The 12785-nt window shown below is 45.6% G+C and overlaps 1 protein-coding gene across 2 annotated transcripts in view; it reads left to right on the top strand.

The window, feature by feature from the left end:
- The window catches only part of pgap6 (post-glycosylphosphatidylinositol attachment to proteins 6), a 45388-nt gene extending 33542 nt beyond the window's left edge, over nucleotides 1-11846 (top strand). The window contains exons 14-15 of one of the 2 annotated variants that reach the window (XM_038820411.1): nucleotides 1523-1585; nucleotides 10728-11846. In XM_038820411.1, coding sequence (XP_038676339.1) covers nucleotides 1523-1585; nucleotides 10728-10843 — 179 coding nt within the window. In that variant the 3' untranslated portion in view covers nucleotides 10844-11846. The remainder of the gene's footprint in view (nucleotides 1-1522; nucleotides 1586-10727) is intronic. The other variant, XM_038820412.1, reaches the window with a different exon arrangement.
- The last annotated feature ends 939 nt before the right edge of the window (nucleotides 11847-12785 follow it).

The raw sequence follows: 12785 nt of genomic DNA, 5'->3' as shown, positions 1-12785 counted from the left end.
ATTCAAATTCTAATTAGGGAACCGCAATCAACTTCACCAATGTTAATTAATGCTTAACTAAAACATTGCTCATAATTGTGTTCTAAAGACAAACAAGATTGTTAATTAACAGAGAATTGGGTACATTGGGGAAAATCAAATCCTATTGTCTGAGTAACTAAATGTGCATACTTACATATCTTTCCAATTATTCTTTAAAGGTTTGTCACCAAAATATACAGATTACATTTTTACAATTAACTTCTTGAAGGGCTGGAATCCAAGACTGCTGCTGAAAAGTCTTAATTTCTTTGTAATAGTTCTCCAGACAATTGTGTGTCTGGGAAAATTTTTTAACCACTGATACATGATCCCTTTCCGCTTTAAAAAAAAATAAAAACCTGTTTGATCCCATGATGCAATTGTCACTGAGTGAATGCTGTGTAGGAAAATTGTTTAGCTCTACACCATTCCAGGGTTCGTATTCCTTGTGTGTGTGTGTGTGCCTTCCATTTAGCTATGGAAAATTCCCTATGTTCTTCAAAATGTCATATAATTAAATAAAATGCACAGTGCATTTCTTCAATTACTGTCTCTCTTTTAGGTTTGCTATCTATTGAAGTCCTGACAATTTTTGCTTCGTCTTGTGCCCTTTTCTATCCACTGGGGAGGAATAATGAAATCATCTAAAATAATTGGTTTCCTTAAAAATGTTCTGTCTATAACATGAAGTCAATCAAGTCCTAATTAATTCCATTCTCATGTATGCACACAATCCTTTTCACCAATTTATATATTCCTGTAGCATAGTTCATAATGTCATGTAAACCTCACCTTTCCATCATCAACCAATCTTCAAAATGTTGTTTCAAACACCAGCTTCTAAGTAACATCATAGTGCTTCACATTACACAGTTATTTCAATTCACAGAATGAATAGAACATTTAAAAAAAAACATGAAATGTTGAGTTTTACTGTGGTTTTTATGTTGGTTTTATTTGTTTCAGTAGTTATTATAGTTGATCTACTTTGATAATTAAAAAGTAAGACCCATATGTTGTAAGAACTATGGACTAGTGTATCGAACCAGGTTTGCAGAAGTTGCTGCTTTTTATAAAGCATGAAGAAGAACCCAGTTTAAAAATAATCCGTGGAGACATGTCACAATGGGATTTTGTATGTATATAATAGTAAAGATTCTATGTACTACAAATTATAGGTGGGAAAGGTTTCTTATTGAAAGCTGTTTTAATTTATTCTGATATTCAACCCTGTTATATATATTTTGTTACATAAAAATAAATGTGATGCATATTTTGCTGTACACACTTGGGTTGCTTTCAATGGGAATTTATATTTTGGATTAATTTATTGAAATAATTGTGCATGGGTATAATGTAATGATGGGAGCTTTGTATCATGTAATTGATAATATAAAATGCCAGCTTGTAATAAACCTTATTTTGAAACTTTGTAATATGATCAATATTTTAATAGATGCATGTACTAAAGTTATTGTTTTGAATATGCTATTGTTTTGAGGTGGATTAGTAACTAGAACAGTTGACAAGTCAGCTTCCAACCAGAAGGTCGTAGGAACACCAGGTAGGAACAAGGAAGGGTAGGAACAAGGATGGACAGGAACAGCTCTCGGGGGTGGGGGAGGGGGGTAGCGATGTTGGGGGAGGGGGGGGGGGGGCATCTGCTCTAATGAAGGAAATAGTCAGATGATTACAATTGTTTTGCTTTGGGGAGGGGGAGAGTATATGGAAAAGTTAATCCGTTAAACTTTAAAAGATAAATATGCAGTTATTAGACAGCATAATTACATAATGCCTGCCCTGTCCTGAGGATTTCCCTAAAGTGCTTTATGCACAGCCATTATTTGGCAGCTACCTGCATATCAATTAGCACACGAGACCCCACAAGCACTTGATCAGGTCATCTGTTTTAGTGATGATGCTTGAGAGAACCATGTTAGCCAGGATACTGGGAGAACATCCCGCTCTTCAAAAAGTGTCATAATTTGAACAGGCAGCCAGGGCCTCCTATGTTTGAAAGTTAATGGGTTGTCAATGCAATGCTGTGTCCTACCAATTCTCGAAACGCCGGTTGCAGTGTCGAGTCCCACATGATCTGTTGCTTACCTGGTTTTGGGTGAGTGACATCTTGAAACTACGTGAAAGGTATTGGAGTAGGGCTGGAGGATCTAGTCTTTGTGATCCGTGTTGGCATCCCAGACCAGACTCGTGGCTAGGGTATGGACAGAAACCCCAATATTTTAATTTTGAAAGACTGAGGAAAAGAGATCTCCCTCCAGCAGTGATTTCATGCAAAATAGGGATATAGCATATTAAAACAATACTAACACAGTATTAAAGTATCTTTAACATCACACAAGAAAATAGCTTACAATTACCCTTCAAACAATGCTAATAGAGTCGCACAGTAACCCTTAACTGATGGCTTTATTTCCACTCACAAACAACAAAACCATCTTCGATCTCAATCCACTTTAAAATACAGTTGGCACTCAGGAATAATTGCTGTATAGAGATGGTGTGTTGGCCTTTATTGGTAGAGGGATTGAGTTCCGGAGCCATGAGGTCATGTTGCAGTTGTACAAAACTCTAGTCCGGCTGCATTTGGAGTATTGCGTACAGTTCTGGTCGCCTCATTATAGGAAGGACGTGGAAGCTTTGGAACGGGTGCAGAGGAGATTTACCAGGATGTTGCCTGGTATGGAGGGAAAATCTTATGAGGAAAGGCTGATGGACTTGAGGTTGTTTTCGTTAGAGAGAAGAAGGTTAAGAGGTGACTTAATAGAGGCATACAAAATGATCAGAGGGTTAGATAGGGTGGACAGCGAGAGCCTTCTCCCGCGGATGGAGGTGGCTAGCACGAGGGGACATAGCCTTAAATTGAGGGGCAATAGATATAGGACAGAGGTCAGAGGTGGGTTTTTTACGCAAAGAGTGGTGAGGCCGTGGAATGCCCTACCTGCAACAGTAGTGAACTCGCCAACATTGAGGGCATTTAAAAGTTTATTGGATAAGCATATGGATGATAAGGTCATAGTGTAGGTTAGATGGCCTTTAGTTTTTTTTTCCATGTCGGTGCAACATCGAGGGCCGAAGGGCCTGTACTGCGCTGTATCGTTCTATGTTCTATGTCTTGAATGGTCCCCTTTGAGAAAGCTAAATCTTTTGAGACTGCTTGAAAGAAAGAGACCTGACGTTCTAGCAGAATAATGCAGAATTCCTGGCTATATTTCTTCAGAAACCTCCGCTCACCTTCCGACCAAAAACTAATCCTGAAAACCCAACACCTGACTGCTTCAACCCCTGGCTTCTCCCATCAGCTCTTATGGATGAAATGATTTAGGTAAGAGAGGACATAATGAGGGATGACAAGAAGGTGGAGACTGCAGACAGAGTGGTCATGTGAGAACGCGGCTGCAAAGGAGGTCACATGGCAGGTGCGTGGGAGTTATCTCTGGGAGTGTGGGCAGAGCAGAAGGGTTGTATATAGCTGTTGAGCTCGGGAATAAACTTCCTTTGTTGAAGCCCTTTTTGCTGATTTGGGGAGTTTGCACTATGGCACAAGGACTTTGCCGAATCTACCCACAAGTCTGATGAAAATATTGTGGATTGCTGGGAGCTCCAGGATTGGTGTGTTTACTGTTGTGCTGCACGCTGACGAGTTGGAAAAGGTAAAAGCTATTAAATCTCGCAGGGCCTGATACCATTGAAACATTTCAGTTGCTTTCTAGACAGAGAAGGAAAAGGTAGAGCCCGAGATAATCCTGAAGCAGTTCGAGAACATGTCTCCCGGTAAAAATCCTTGGTAGACAGGTGTTCAATTCAACAAAGCAGAGTTAATACAATCTTGCACGGCTGCGCTAAAAATATTGATGAAAAAAAATATATATTCAAATTCTCACTGAAGACCCGATTCAAGATTTGGGGAAGGCTGATTTCAGTCCTTCGAATGTGGACAACAGAGGAAATACGTTGTAAGAGAACAGTGTGATCACGTTGAAGGTTGCAAAGAGATCGAGGACAATAAGGTGGGATAATTACCAAGGCTTCTAGCGCCTGTAATTTATGACTTGATAGATTTGCATCCTGCTGTATGAGACGGCTAATTGCAATGACATAAGCACAAGGTTGTGACACTGGTGATCAAATATAGGTGGTGACAGCATGTTTAAGAATGAAGGACCATGAAAGACGTTATGAAGATGGGGTGATAGTTCCTATGGACACATGGGGATTGATGGTGGATTTTTTGAGATGAAGGTGATGTCTGAGGTTTTGAAAAGCAGCAGTACCTGAGGCAAGAACTATTTATAATATCTGCTTACATGGGCGGCCTGGAATGTGCAAGTTTGAAGGTCAGCAGTTAATTGGAAATGGGGTAAAGGACGAGGAGAACGGACTTCTGGAGTAGTCAGGAGAAGGAATAGGGAAACTAGACAAAAATGTAAGGTCAAGGCTAGAATACGGGGTTGCTTTGGGGTAAGTTTAGTTTGATGTACAAGGGAAAGAAAAGGAGGCAGCAGAGGCTACTGGATGGATGGTCTCAATAGACGTGATTTTCACATTGCGGAAGAGGCCCAAATCTAGATTCACACCACGTGTGAACCATTTTGCAATTCACACAGCCCGCTCCTGGGATCTCGCCAAAGATGGCATGAACCTCATTAAGCCTAAATTGTATTCATTTCAAACTCATGAGCGAGATTGAAGCCAAAAGCAGCGGCCTCCCGGGAGTCACCCAGCACCCCAGCGAAAAGTAAACACGGGTGTCGTTTAGTGCTCCTCTACAAAGATGGGAACCTGGCGCAATGGCTACCAAAAGAAAGTGAGGTGAGTAACCCATTCCATTGGCATACAGCTCAAGGGTACTAGAGCTGTTGCCTCAGTACTGGGAGGGGGAAGACCTTCATGGGGGTTGGGGTTATCCAGGTTGGTGCTTGCCCCTGGGCTGGGGGGGGGGGGGTCCCTTTGCATCTCTGAGGCCTTCAAGCCGCCAAGTATTGTGGAGAACCATAATAGGGGAAACCACAGCTGCAGCCTGTATGTCCAACCAACCTCTCAGGACATAGAGCCCTGCTGCAGCATCTCTCATCAAAGTCAATTTCATCCCCTTTGACAGTGAGTGGCCTCTAGCTTCACAGGTGAAGGCTATTTCATAGGAGGGATTAGCCTTGTTAGTTGTGAGAGCACTTCACACTCCTGAACTCTCAAGTGCCTCCTTGAAGGAACAGGTGCTCTCTCTGAGAGGTGGGTTAGTGGTCAGGATGTCCTGCAACCTTTGATGTCTGAACAGTGTGCCCGCACTCTAGGAACACCAGCACCATAGAGGCAGCTGCCAGCAGTCAAACACTAAAGAGCAGGGCATTAACACTAAGCACCTTCTCGTGGTCAAAGGTTAAGTGTCTGAATGAGTGGAGGACAGCTGAGCATGACATCCCTAATGTTTTTGTTAGAGGTCTGGGGTCTAGGGATTCCTGAACTGGCCAGGAGTGAGTGTGCAGAGTGAGGTTTGCCAGCACAACAGGCTCATTGGATGACCCTCTGACAGCAGGTGGGGCAGTCATGGTAAGGGTGGGGGAGGCTTGGGAGATATGAGGGTCCCGGGATGGTGGGGGAGGCTTGGGAGATATGAGGGTCTCGGGATGGTGGGGGAGGCTTGGGAGATATGAGCGTCCCGGGATGGAAGTCCTAACGCATTGCTGATCATCTCCAATTCCTTCCAGATACAAAAATGTTTGCTGAGGTCGATTCAGCAGAGGCTGCCCTCTTTGTACTTGCTACAGCCGAGGTGGCCAGATGCCGAAGAAGACAGCAAGGCCAATGCAGGTGGCACCACATGTGCAGGGGGCTGCTGCACACCCTCAAGACCTGACCAACCATTAGGCTGAGGGGGCCTGAAGGACAGGCCAGCAACGTGCCAGGGTAGACGGGTTGTTGGTCCTTCCATCAGCTGAAGGACAGGATGTGCTGCAGAAGACAGTCTCTCAACAGCGCAGCACCTGTGCCAAGACCTCCTGGATATAGCACCCGGTAGAGGAGGACACCCACTCCCAGTAGCCGTGAAGGTCACTGCAGCATTAAATTTCTAATCCACTTTGCTATTCCAGGCCGTGAGCGGGAACCTCACAATCTTAAATCCATAGGTGTATACAGGAGGTGACGGATGGTCTGTATGCCGAGGCATCCGATTATATCACCTTCAATCTGGGCCAGCTCCACCAAAATGCCTGGGCTGCAGGATTCGCCACCATCGGCGAGATGGCCCAGGTCCAGGGGGCCATTGATGGCCCACATGTCGCTCTGCGAATTCAGGGGTATCAGGGAGTGCTCTATATTAACAGGAAGGGGTTCCATCCCTGGAAGTTCAGATCGTGTGGGACCATTGCCTGAGGATCATGCATGTCTGCCTGCTATTCTGGGAGAGTGCAGCACAACAGCTACATCCTGGGGCATGCGAAAATCCCTTGTGTGTTTGAGGACCACCCCAGGATGGCGGGTTGGCTTGTGGGGGACAAAGGTTACCCGTTGATGTCATGGCTGATGACACTGGTGTGGAGGCCTGAGGCTGAGACCCAATACAATGAGGCCCACTTTATCACCTGTGTTGTCATCAAGCGGTGCGTCGAGCTGCTGAAAATGTGGTTCCGCTGCCTGGTCTGCTCTAGTGGGGCTTTACTGTAACCCCCTTGCGAGGGTCTCCTGCTTTCCCGCTTTAAAAAAAATAAATTTAGAGTACCCAATTGATTTTTTTTCCAGTCACAGGGCTATTTAGCATAGCATATCCACCTACCCTGCACATCTTTGGGTTGTGGGAGCGAAACCCACGTAAGCATGGGGAGAATGTGCAAACTCCACACGGACAGTGACCCAGAGCCGGGATCGAACCTGGGACTTCGACGGTGTGAGGCAGCAGTGCTAACCACCCACCACGCCACCGTGTTGTCCAAGGGTCTCCCGCTTTGTGGTGGTCTGTTGTGTCCTCGGCCGCGGTAACGCTCTGACATACCAGGAGGGAAGGGAGTTCCTCAACGCCTCCAGATTCTCCTGAGACATGGCTGTCTGTCAGCTAAGCATCCCCTCCCATCCCCCAACACACCGCCCCCTCCCTGACCACCCTATTTGCTCCTCCAAGGGTCTGTGTCACATCATCCTCGGGTGACTGTCACTGGGTCCCTGTACAAGGCAGGAGATTGATGACCATCCGCTGTGAGGAAAGCTCTGGTGGTCCTAAGGATCTGATTAAGTCTGACTCCTGTCTTTCTGCTCCTCATGACAGTGTCTGCATTGGGTGATTTTCATCTTGGACCACCTTGCGGGTGGGGGTGTGGGCAGGCCCACGATGAAGATTATAGTGACAGAGATCTCACATGAATGTGGTGTGAAATGTTTTAATGGTGAACATTTAATGTGACAGGTTTCCATTCCACCTAGCCTACGGATAGTAACCTCAAGAGAGCCCACTCTGTGCTCCTCAATCTCCTTGATCTTCCATGGTCGGCTACTTCACCTAGGTGTGTGACCAAGATGCACATCAGAGAGGCAGCCTGCTGCTTTCTGCGACTTGTGGTCTTTGATGCCTTTGACGGTTGTCCTCTGGAGGGCCTGGAGCCGCCCTGTTCTGCCCGCTGGCCTTGAGATGCACTCGTGCCAGGAGGGGTGATTCATAAGAACTGAAAACTGCCGTGGTCTTCTTGGTGGAAGTCCCTGGGTTGGGCTCCACTGCTTTCCTTGTGGGTGGCTTGGGTGACTCCATGTGATGGAGGGGCGGCTGGAGTGAACTCCAGAAGCTCTGAGCCATCTGGCACTGCCAGTCCTGGAGGCTTCACATTGTCTGCACCATGTTGTCGATGCCCTCAGTGATGGTCCTCAGTGACTAGGCCACGCTGTGGGCTGTCTCGGCAATGTCCGCCTGTATCTGGGACATGACCCTCAGTGACTGGGACATGGTATTGAGGCCCTCAGCCATGATCGTCACAGACTGAGCAATGCCTTAGACACCACCACTTTAGGCACGGATGTCATGCTTCAGGCTTTCCACTGTGGCTGCCACCCTAGAAGTGTTGTCCTGGGTGCCAGGCAATATTGGCACCATCTCCTGCACCTGAAAGCTTTGGGACTCCTTCAATCAACCTTGCAGATGCTGAAATGTCGCTAACACCCCATCATGAATATCACAGTTATGTCCTATCATTTGCATCAGCTCTGGGAGAACCATGTCCAGAGGCTCAACATCTGGCTTAGGATCCAGCAGACCTCCAACTGTTGTCTCCCTTGGATGTTTCTGCCTCTACCTGATGTGCATCCGCAGATGTGCGGTGCTCACCAGATCCTCACTTCCTTACTTCGCTGGTTCAGGCAGACCTCGCTGTCAGTCACTGCTCCCTCCTTGGACATCTCCAGCACCCTTTCATCATAGGGGGTGAGGATTCAGATCTCTGGCACCAACCCCCCTGCCCTCTTGGCCCTTTCCCACTTATTATGGACTATCATCTTGTGCGTGCACAAAGAAAGGACATTGTGAGCTGCACACTTGATGGGTCAGGAGTTTATAACAGGTGGCTTATTTGGGCTACACATCTAGACATTAAAGGGTTGTGCTGGTGGGTGGATTCTGAAGAACAAGCTTGAAGATGTTGTGAGGGTGCGAGGTGTCACCCCATGGATTAGGAAGGTGGGTGTTTAGGAAATTGAAGGGTGGCAGGTGCATCTGATGCCAAGTGAGTGGTAGTAACTTTCCCTTGCAGCTCATAGGAGGTAGTTCATCTTCTTCCTACATTGGACGGTCATGCAGCCTGAACTCACAGTAACTGCAACTGCCTCCCAGGTAGCATTGCTCACACTGTTGCTGGTTCTCCGACCCCCTCAGGGGAATAGTTTGCCCCATCTCCCATCCACTGTGTTGAGAAGCCTGGCCAGGTCAGCAACCCTAAAGTGAAGAGTAGGTCTCCGCACTGCCATCCTTGACTGGGAGGGAGTACTGAGGGAGCGTTTAAAAGCAGCTCACCCTTGTTAGCAGTGATCAGCTGAGGTGCGAATTGGGCATATCAGACATAGAGGCATGCCGAGATTGGTGTGGGGCTCACCATTTGTGGCTGATTGCAGATCGCAATCTCGCCATTACAGCTGGCGCAAAACACCCCACCAAACTCGCCCAAAATGACACGTTGTCATTCTATGAGTGTTCACGCCCAACCTTAGTAACAAAGTCCATGAACATCTCAAAGCTTGTTGGAGAAGTGATCGGGAAGGGGATGATGGGGGGGGGGGGGGGGGGGGAGGGGGTCAAGGATTTGGTTGCTAGTGGGAAAAGAGAAGCCAGTCCATTATCTTTGCTTTCAATGCTGATTCTGGAGCAGGGGGTGTTTCCGGCAGAAGAGAATGAACAGCAGAAGAGAATAGCTTTTGATGTTGTCAGCCCACACGTTGCTGGAGAGTTTGAACTTGAAACAAAGATGGAGGTTGAGGGAATGATCGCAATGGGAGAGAATAAATGTTTTCCTGGGTATAAAAATGGAGTTGAGGAAATAGTTGAGCAAATCAATGATTGTAGAAGTATCATGTCAAATGGAAGACCAAAGACTCGGCAATTGAGACTTTGAAAGCAAGAAACTAGAAGGAGAGGTTTCTTTCCAAGAGTGGAACTCAGTGTAGAACTCAGTGGCGACAATGTAAGGAAGTGCTTGGAGATGGCCTTGGGAGTAATGAAGTAGAGATATTAGATGTATGTATGTTTATATGGAGCGAAAGGTTCCGAGGATAACAGAGCAGTGATTTCAGGAAACAGCACTGAGAACTGTATTTGAGATTGCTATCACTGATGCTGAGCTTTCACTCTGCAGATATTGGAAATATGTTTTTATTTTAGTATCTAAACAAGTGCTTCAGTTTTGAGTTTGGATTATTAATTAGGGAAGAAAGAAGAGAGGATATTTCGGGATGAGGCTTGAGGGGGAAGTAAATTACAAGGAATTTAAAGGAGGTTCAAAAAGATGAAACAAAGCAATTGGCTCGAAGAAGGTGAAGATGCTATAAAAGTAATTGAAACTTTAAAGAAAGATGTATTTAGATAGCACTTTCAATACACCGAGAATGCTCCTCATGCCTTGCATGTGAAGTGCCTTTGAAGTTTGGTCATTGTTCATGAGGCTGTGCGGCTTTCTGCTCCTAAAGAGGCAGGACTTGGATGAGTGCTTCAGAGAATGCAATGAGGCAGTAACTATTGGCTTGATTGAGGGGAATTCAAACCTTAAATCGTGCCAGGAGAATACCAAGGCAAAGGATTAACGAGAGATTGGAATAATCGCCAGAGAGAGGGAAGAAATGCGCTCAAATAAAATTAAAGATGGCATGATAGGTGACAGGAAGGGAAAGCGAAGAGAATGGGGAATTAGCCAAAGTATGTCCCTATCCTTTTGCAAACCACGTGTTGCTCTAGCTATAACTGAACCGAACTACAGAATTCAACAACATTCAAGAATCATGTGTTCAAGAAGCTCTTCACATGGCACATCCTACGTTAAGTTATTGCATTGGCAATTAATTGTTGACCTAAAAAGAGACAAATGAGAAGAGGAAATAATTTAATCATCAGTGTGCACTTGCATGAGGTATAGATGACAAAGATTTATTCTTAAATATTAATGTACCAAAATGCAGTGTTTCTTTGCTTTATAGCTCTGATCATTTCCATTTTTATGTCTTCATAGCCATTGGTCATTACCTGAATAATAGCCTAGCGTCCATAAGTCACCAGCTGATGAACGTTTTGCGTAATCGAGTGGTATGGAAGAGGAAAATCCTAAACTGGATTCCTGGACAGTAGTGGGAACCATACAATTGGCATCAGTGGTTCCAGATTATCAGCCATCTCCGTTGATGATTATTTAGTGATCTCTGCTGGAAGTGGATAAGACATTAGGTGGCGACAGTCTTGGTCTTATACATTCCAAGGATTGAATAGTATGCCATTACTCCCATCTAAGGTCAACATGTTGAATAGTTGTCGCTGTGGCAAATTTTGAAAGAGAGTGACTGACATTATTGGAATCTTTTCCCAGGAAGCAAGGCTTCCTTGCAAGACTTGCAGAAGATGGGGAAACATTTTACAGTATATGAATATTACTTTGCAGAAGAACAGCACTTTTATCCTTTTTCGGAAAAAAAAATAAAAGAACGCTGTCAGAAAATCAGAAAGTTACACATTCCATCATGTACATTTGCTCAAGTAGGTAAAGACTTATGTTTGAAGGTTTGGTACAAAAAATGCTGGAAAGTCAGCATCTGTGGAGAGAGAATGGAGCTAACGTTTCGAGTCTGGATGACTCACCGTCTGGATTTGCAGTAATTTGCTTTTATCTTATTGAAGGATTGGTAGTTTTAGTTAACTACTATTTTTATCTTCCCCAAGATAAAGATACTTTGTCCTGGTTGAAAGGGTGGTTAAGTAATGCTACTCTCTAAACTGGCTCAAGAAGGTTTTGGAGTAACGAATGCTGGCCAACTTTCAGAATTTTCTCTTTTGGAAGCTTTTTGTATCTAAAGTGATGTGCATAACCCAACATCATGATACTCCAGTGAAACGCAGCTATTGTGCACTATGTTATTACAAATATCAGCTGCAATGCACAGTATTGTCCCAGTGCAGAAGGAGGCTATTCAGTCCTTCATGCCTGCACCCACTCCAAACGAGCATTGTTACTTAGTGCCATTCTCCTGGCTTTTCCCTGTAGCCCTGCACACTGTTTCTATTCAAATAATCATCCCTTGAATGCCTCCATTGAACCTGCCCCCACTGCTCTTCCTGGCAGCACATTCCAGACTCGAACCACTCACTGTGTGAAAATGTATTTTCTCACATCACATTTGCATGTACAGTATTAAAGTTAGTATTGTCTAAAGAGGACCCAATATAGAAATAAATTTTAAAAATTATGTCTCTGTTTACTGCTTCATTGTTGAGCTCAGATGTTCTCATATCTTTTTGTTAAGCCCTCTCTGGTGTCATGTCCTATGAGGCCAATTTTTTTGTGAGAAATCTCTGGTAGATTGTAAGCAGATTCAAGTAATTTCCCAGCCTCTGTGACTGAGAACAGTCTCAAAGGAAAAGGAAAACTTGGGATGCCAGAGGTGCTGAGGATAATTGAGGAGTTTGGGGACTTTTCGGGATATAAGCTCAATGTGGGGAAAAGCGAGCTGTTTGTCCTGCACCTGGGGGGTCAGGAGAGGGAGATAGGGGAACTCCCGTTGAGGAGGGCTGAGAGGAGCTTTAGGTATCTTGGGGTCTAAGTGGCTAGGACCTGGGGGGCTATGCATAGGCTTAATTTTTCGCGGCTGGTGGGGCAGATGGAGGAGGAGTTCAGGAGGTGGGATGTGCTGCCGCTCTCGTTGGCGGGCAGGGTCCAGTCGGTTAAAATGACGGTGCTCCCGAGGTTTTTGTTCCTTTTCCAGTGTCTCGCCATATTGATCCCGAAGGCTTTTTTCAGAAGGGTGAATAAGTCGATTCTGGGGTTTGTGTGGGCGTGGGCCTGGCGCTGCCCAACCTGTGTGGCTATTATTGGGCGCCGAACGTGGCGATGATTCGCAGGTGGGTGACGGAAGGGGAGGGTGACACATGGAAGAGATTGGAGGTAGCGTCCTGTGCGGGTACGAGTCTGGAGGCTTTGGTGACGACCCCACTTCCACTCCCCCCGGCAAAGTACTCCACGAGTCCGGTGGTGGTTGCGTCCCTCAAAATCTGTGGGCAGTGGAGGCGGCATAGGGGGGAA

The sequence above is a fragment of the Scyliorhinus canicula genome, chromosome 15 (assembly GCF_902713615.1).
Source record: "Scyliorhinus canicula chromosome 15, sScyCan1.1, whole genome shotgun sequence".
Classification (NCBI taxonomy): Eukaryota; Metazoa; Chordata; class Chondrichthyes; order Carcharhiniformes; family Scyliorhinidae; genus Scyliorhinus; species Scyliorhinus canicula.
Note: the sequence above shows the minus strand (reverse complement) of the source record. Positions and strands in the feature narration are given on the sequence as shown.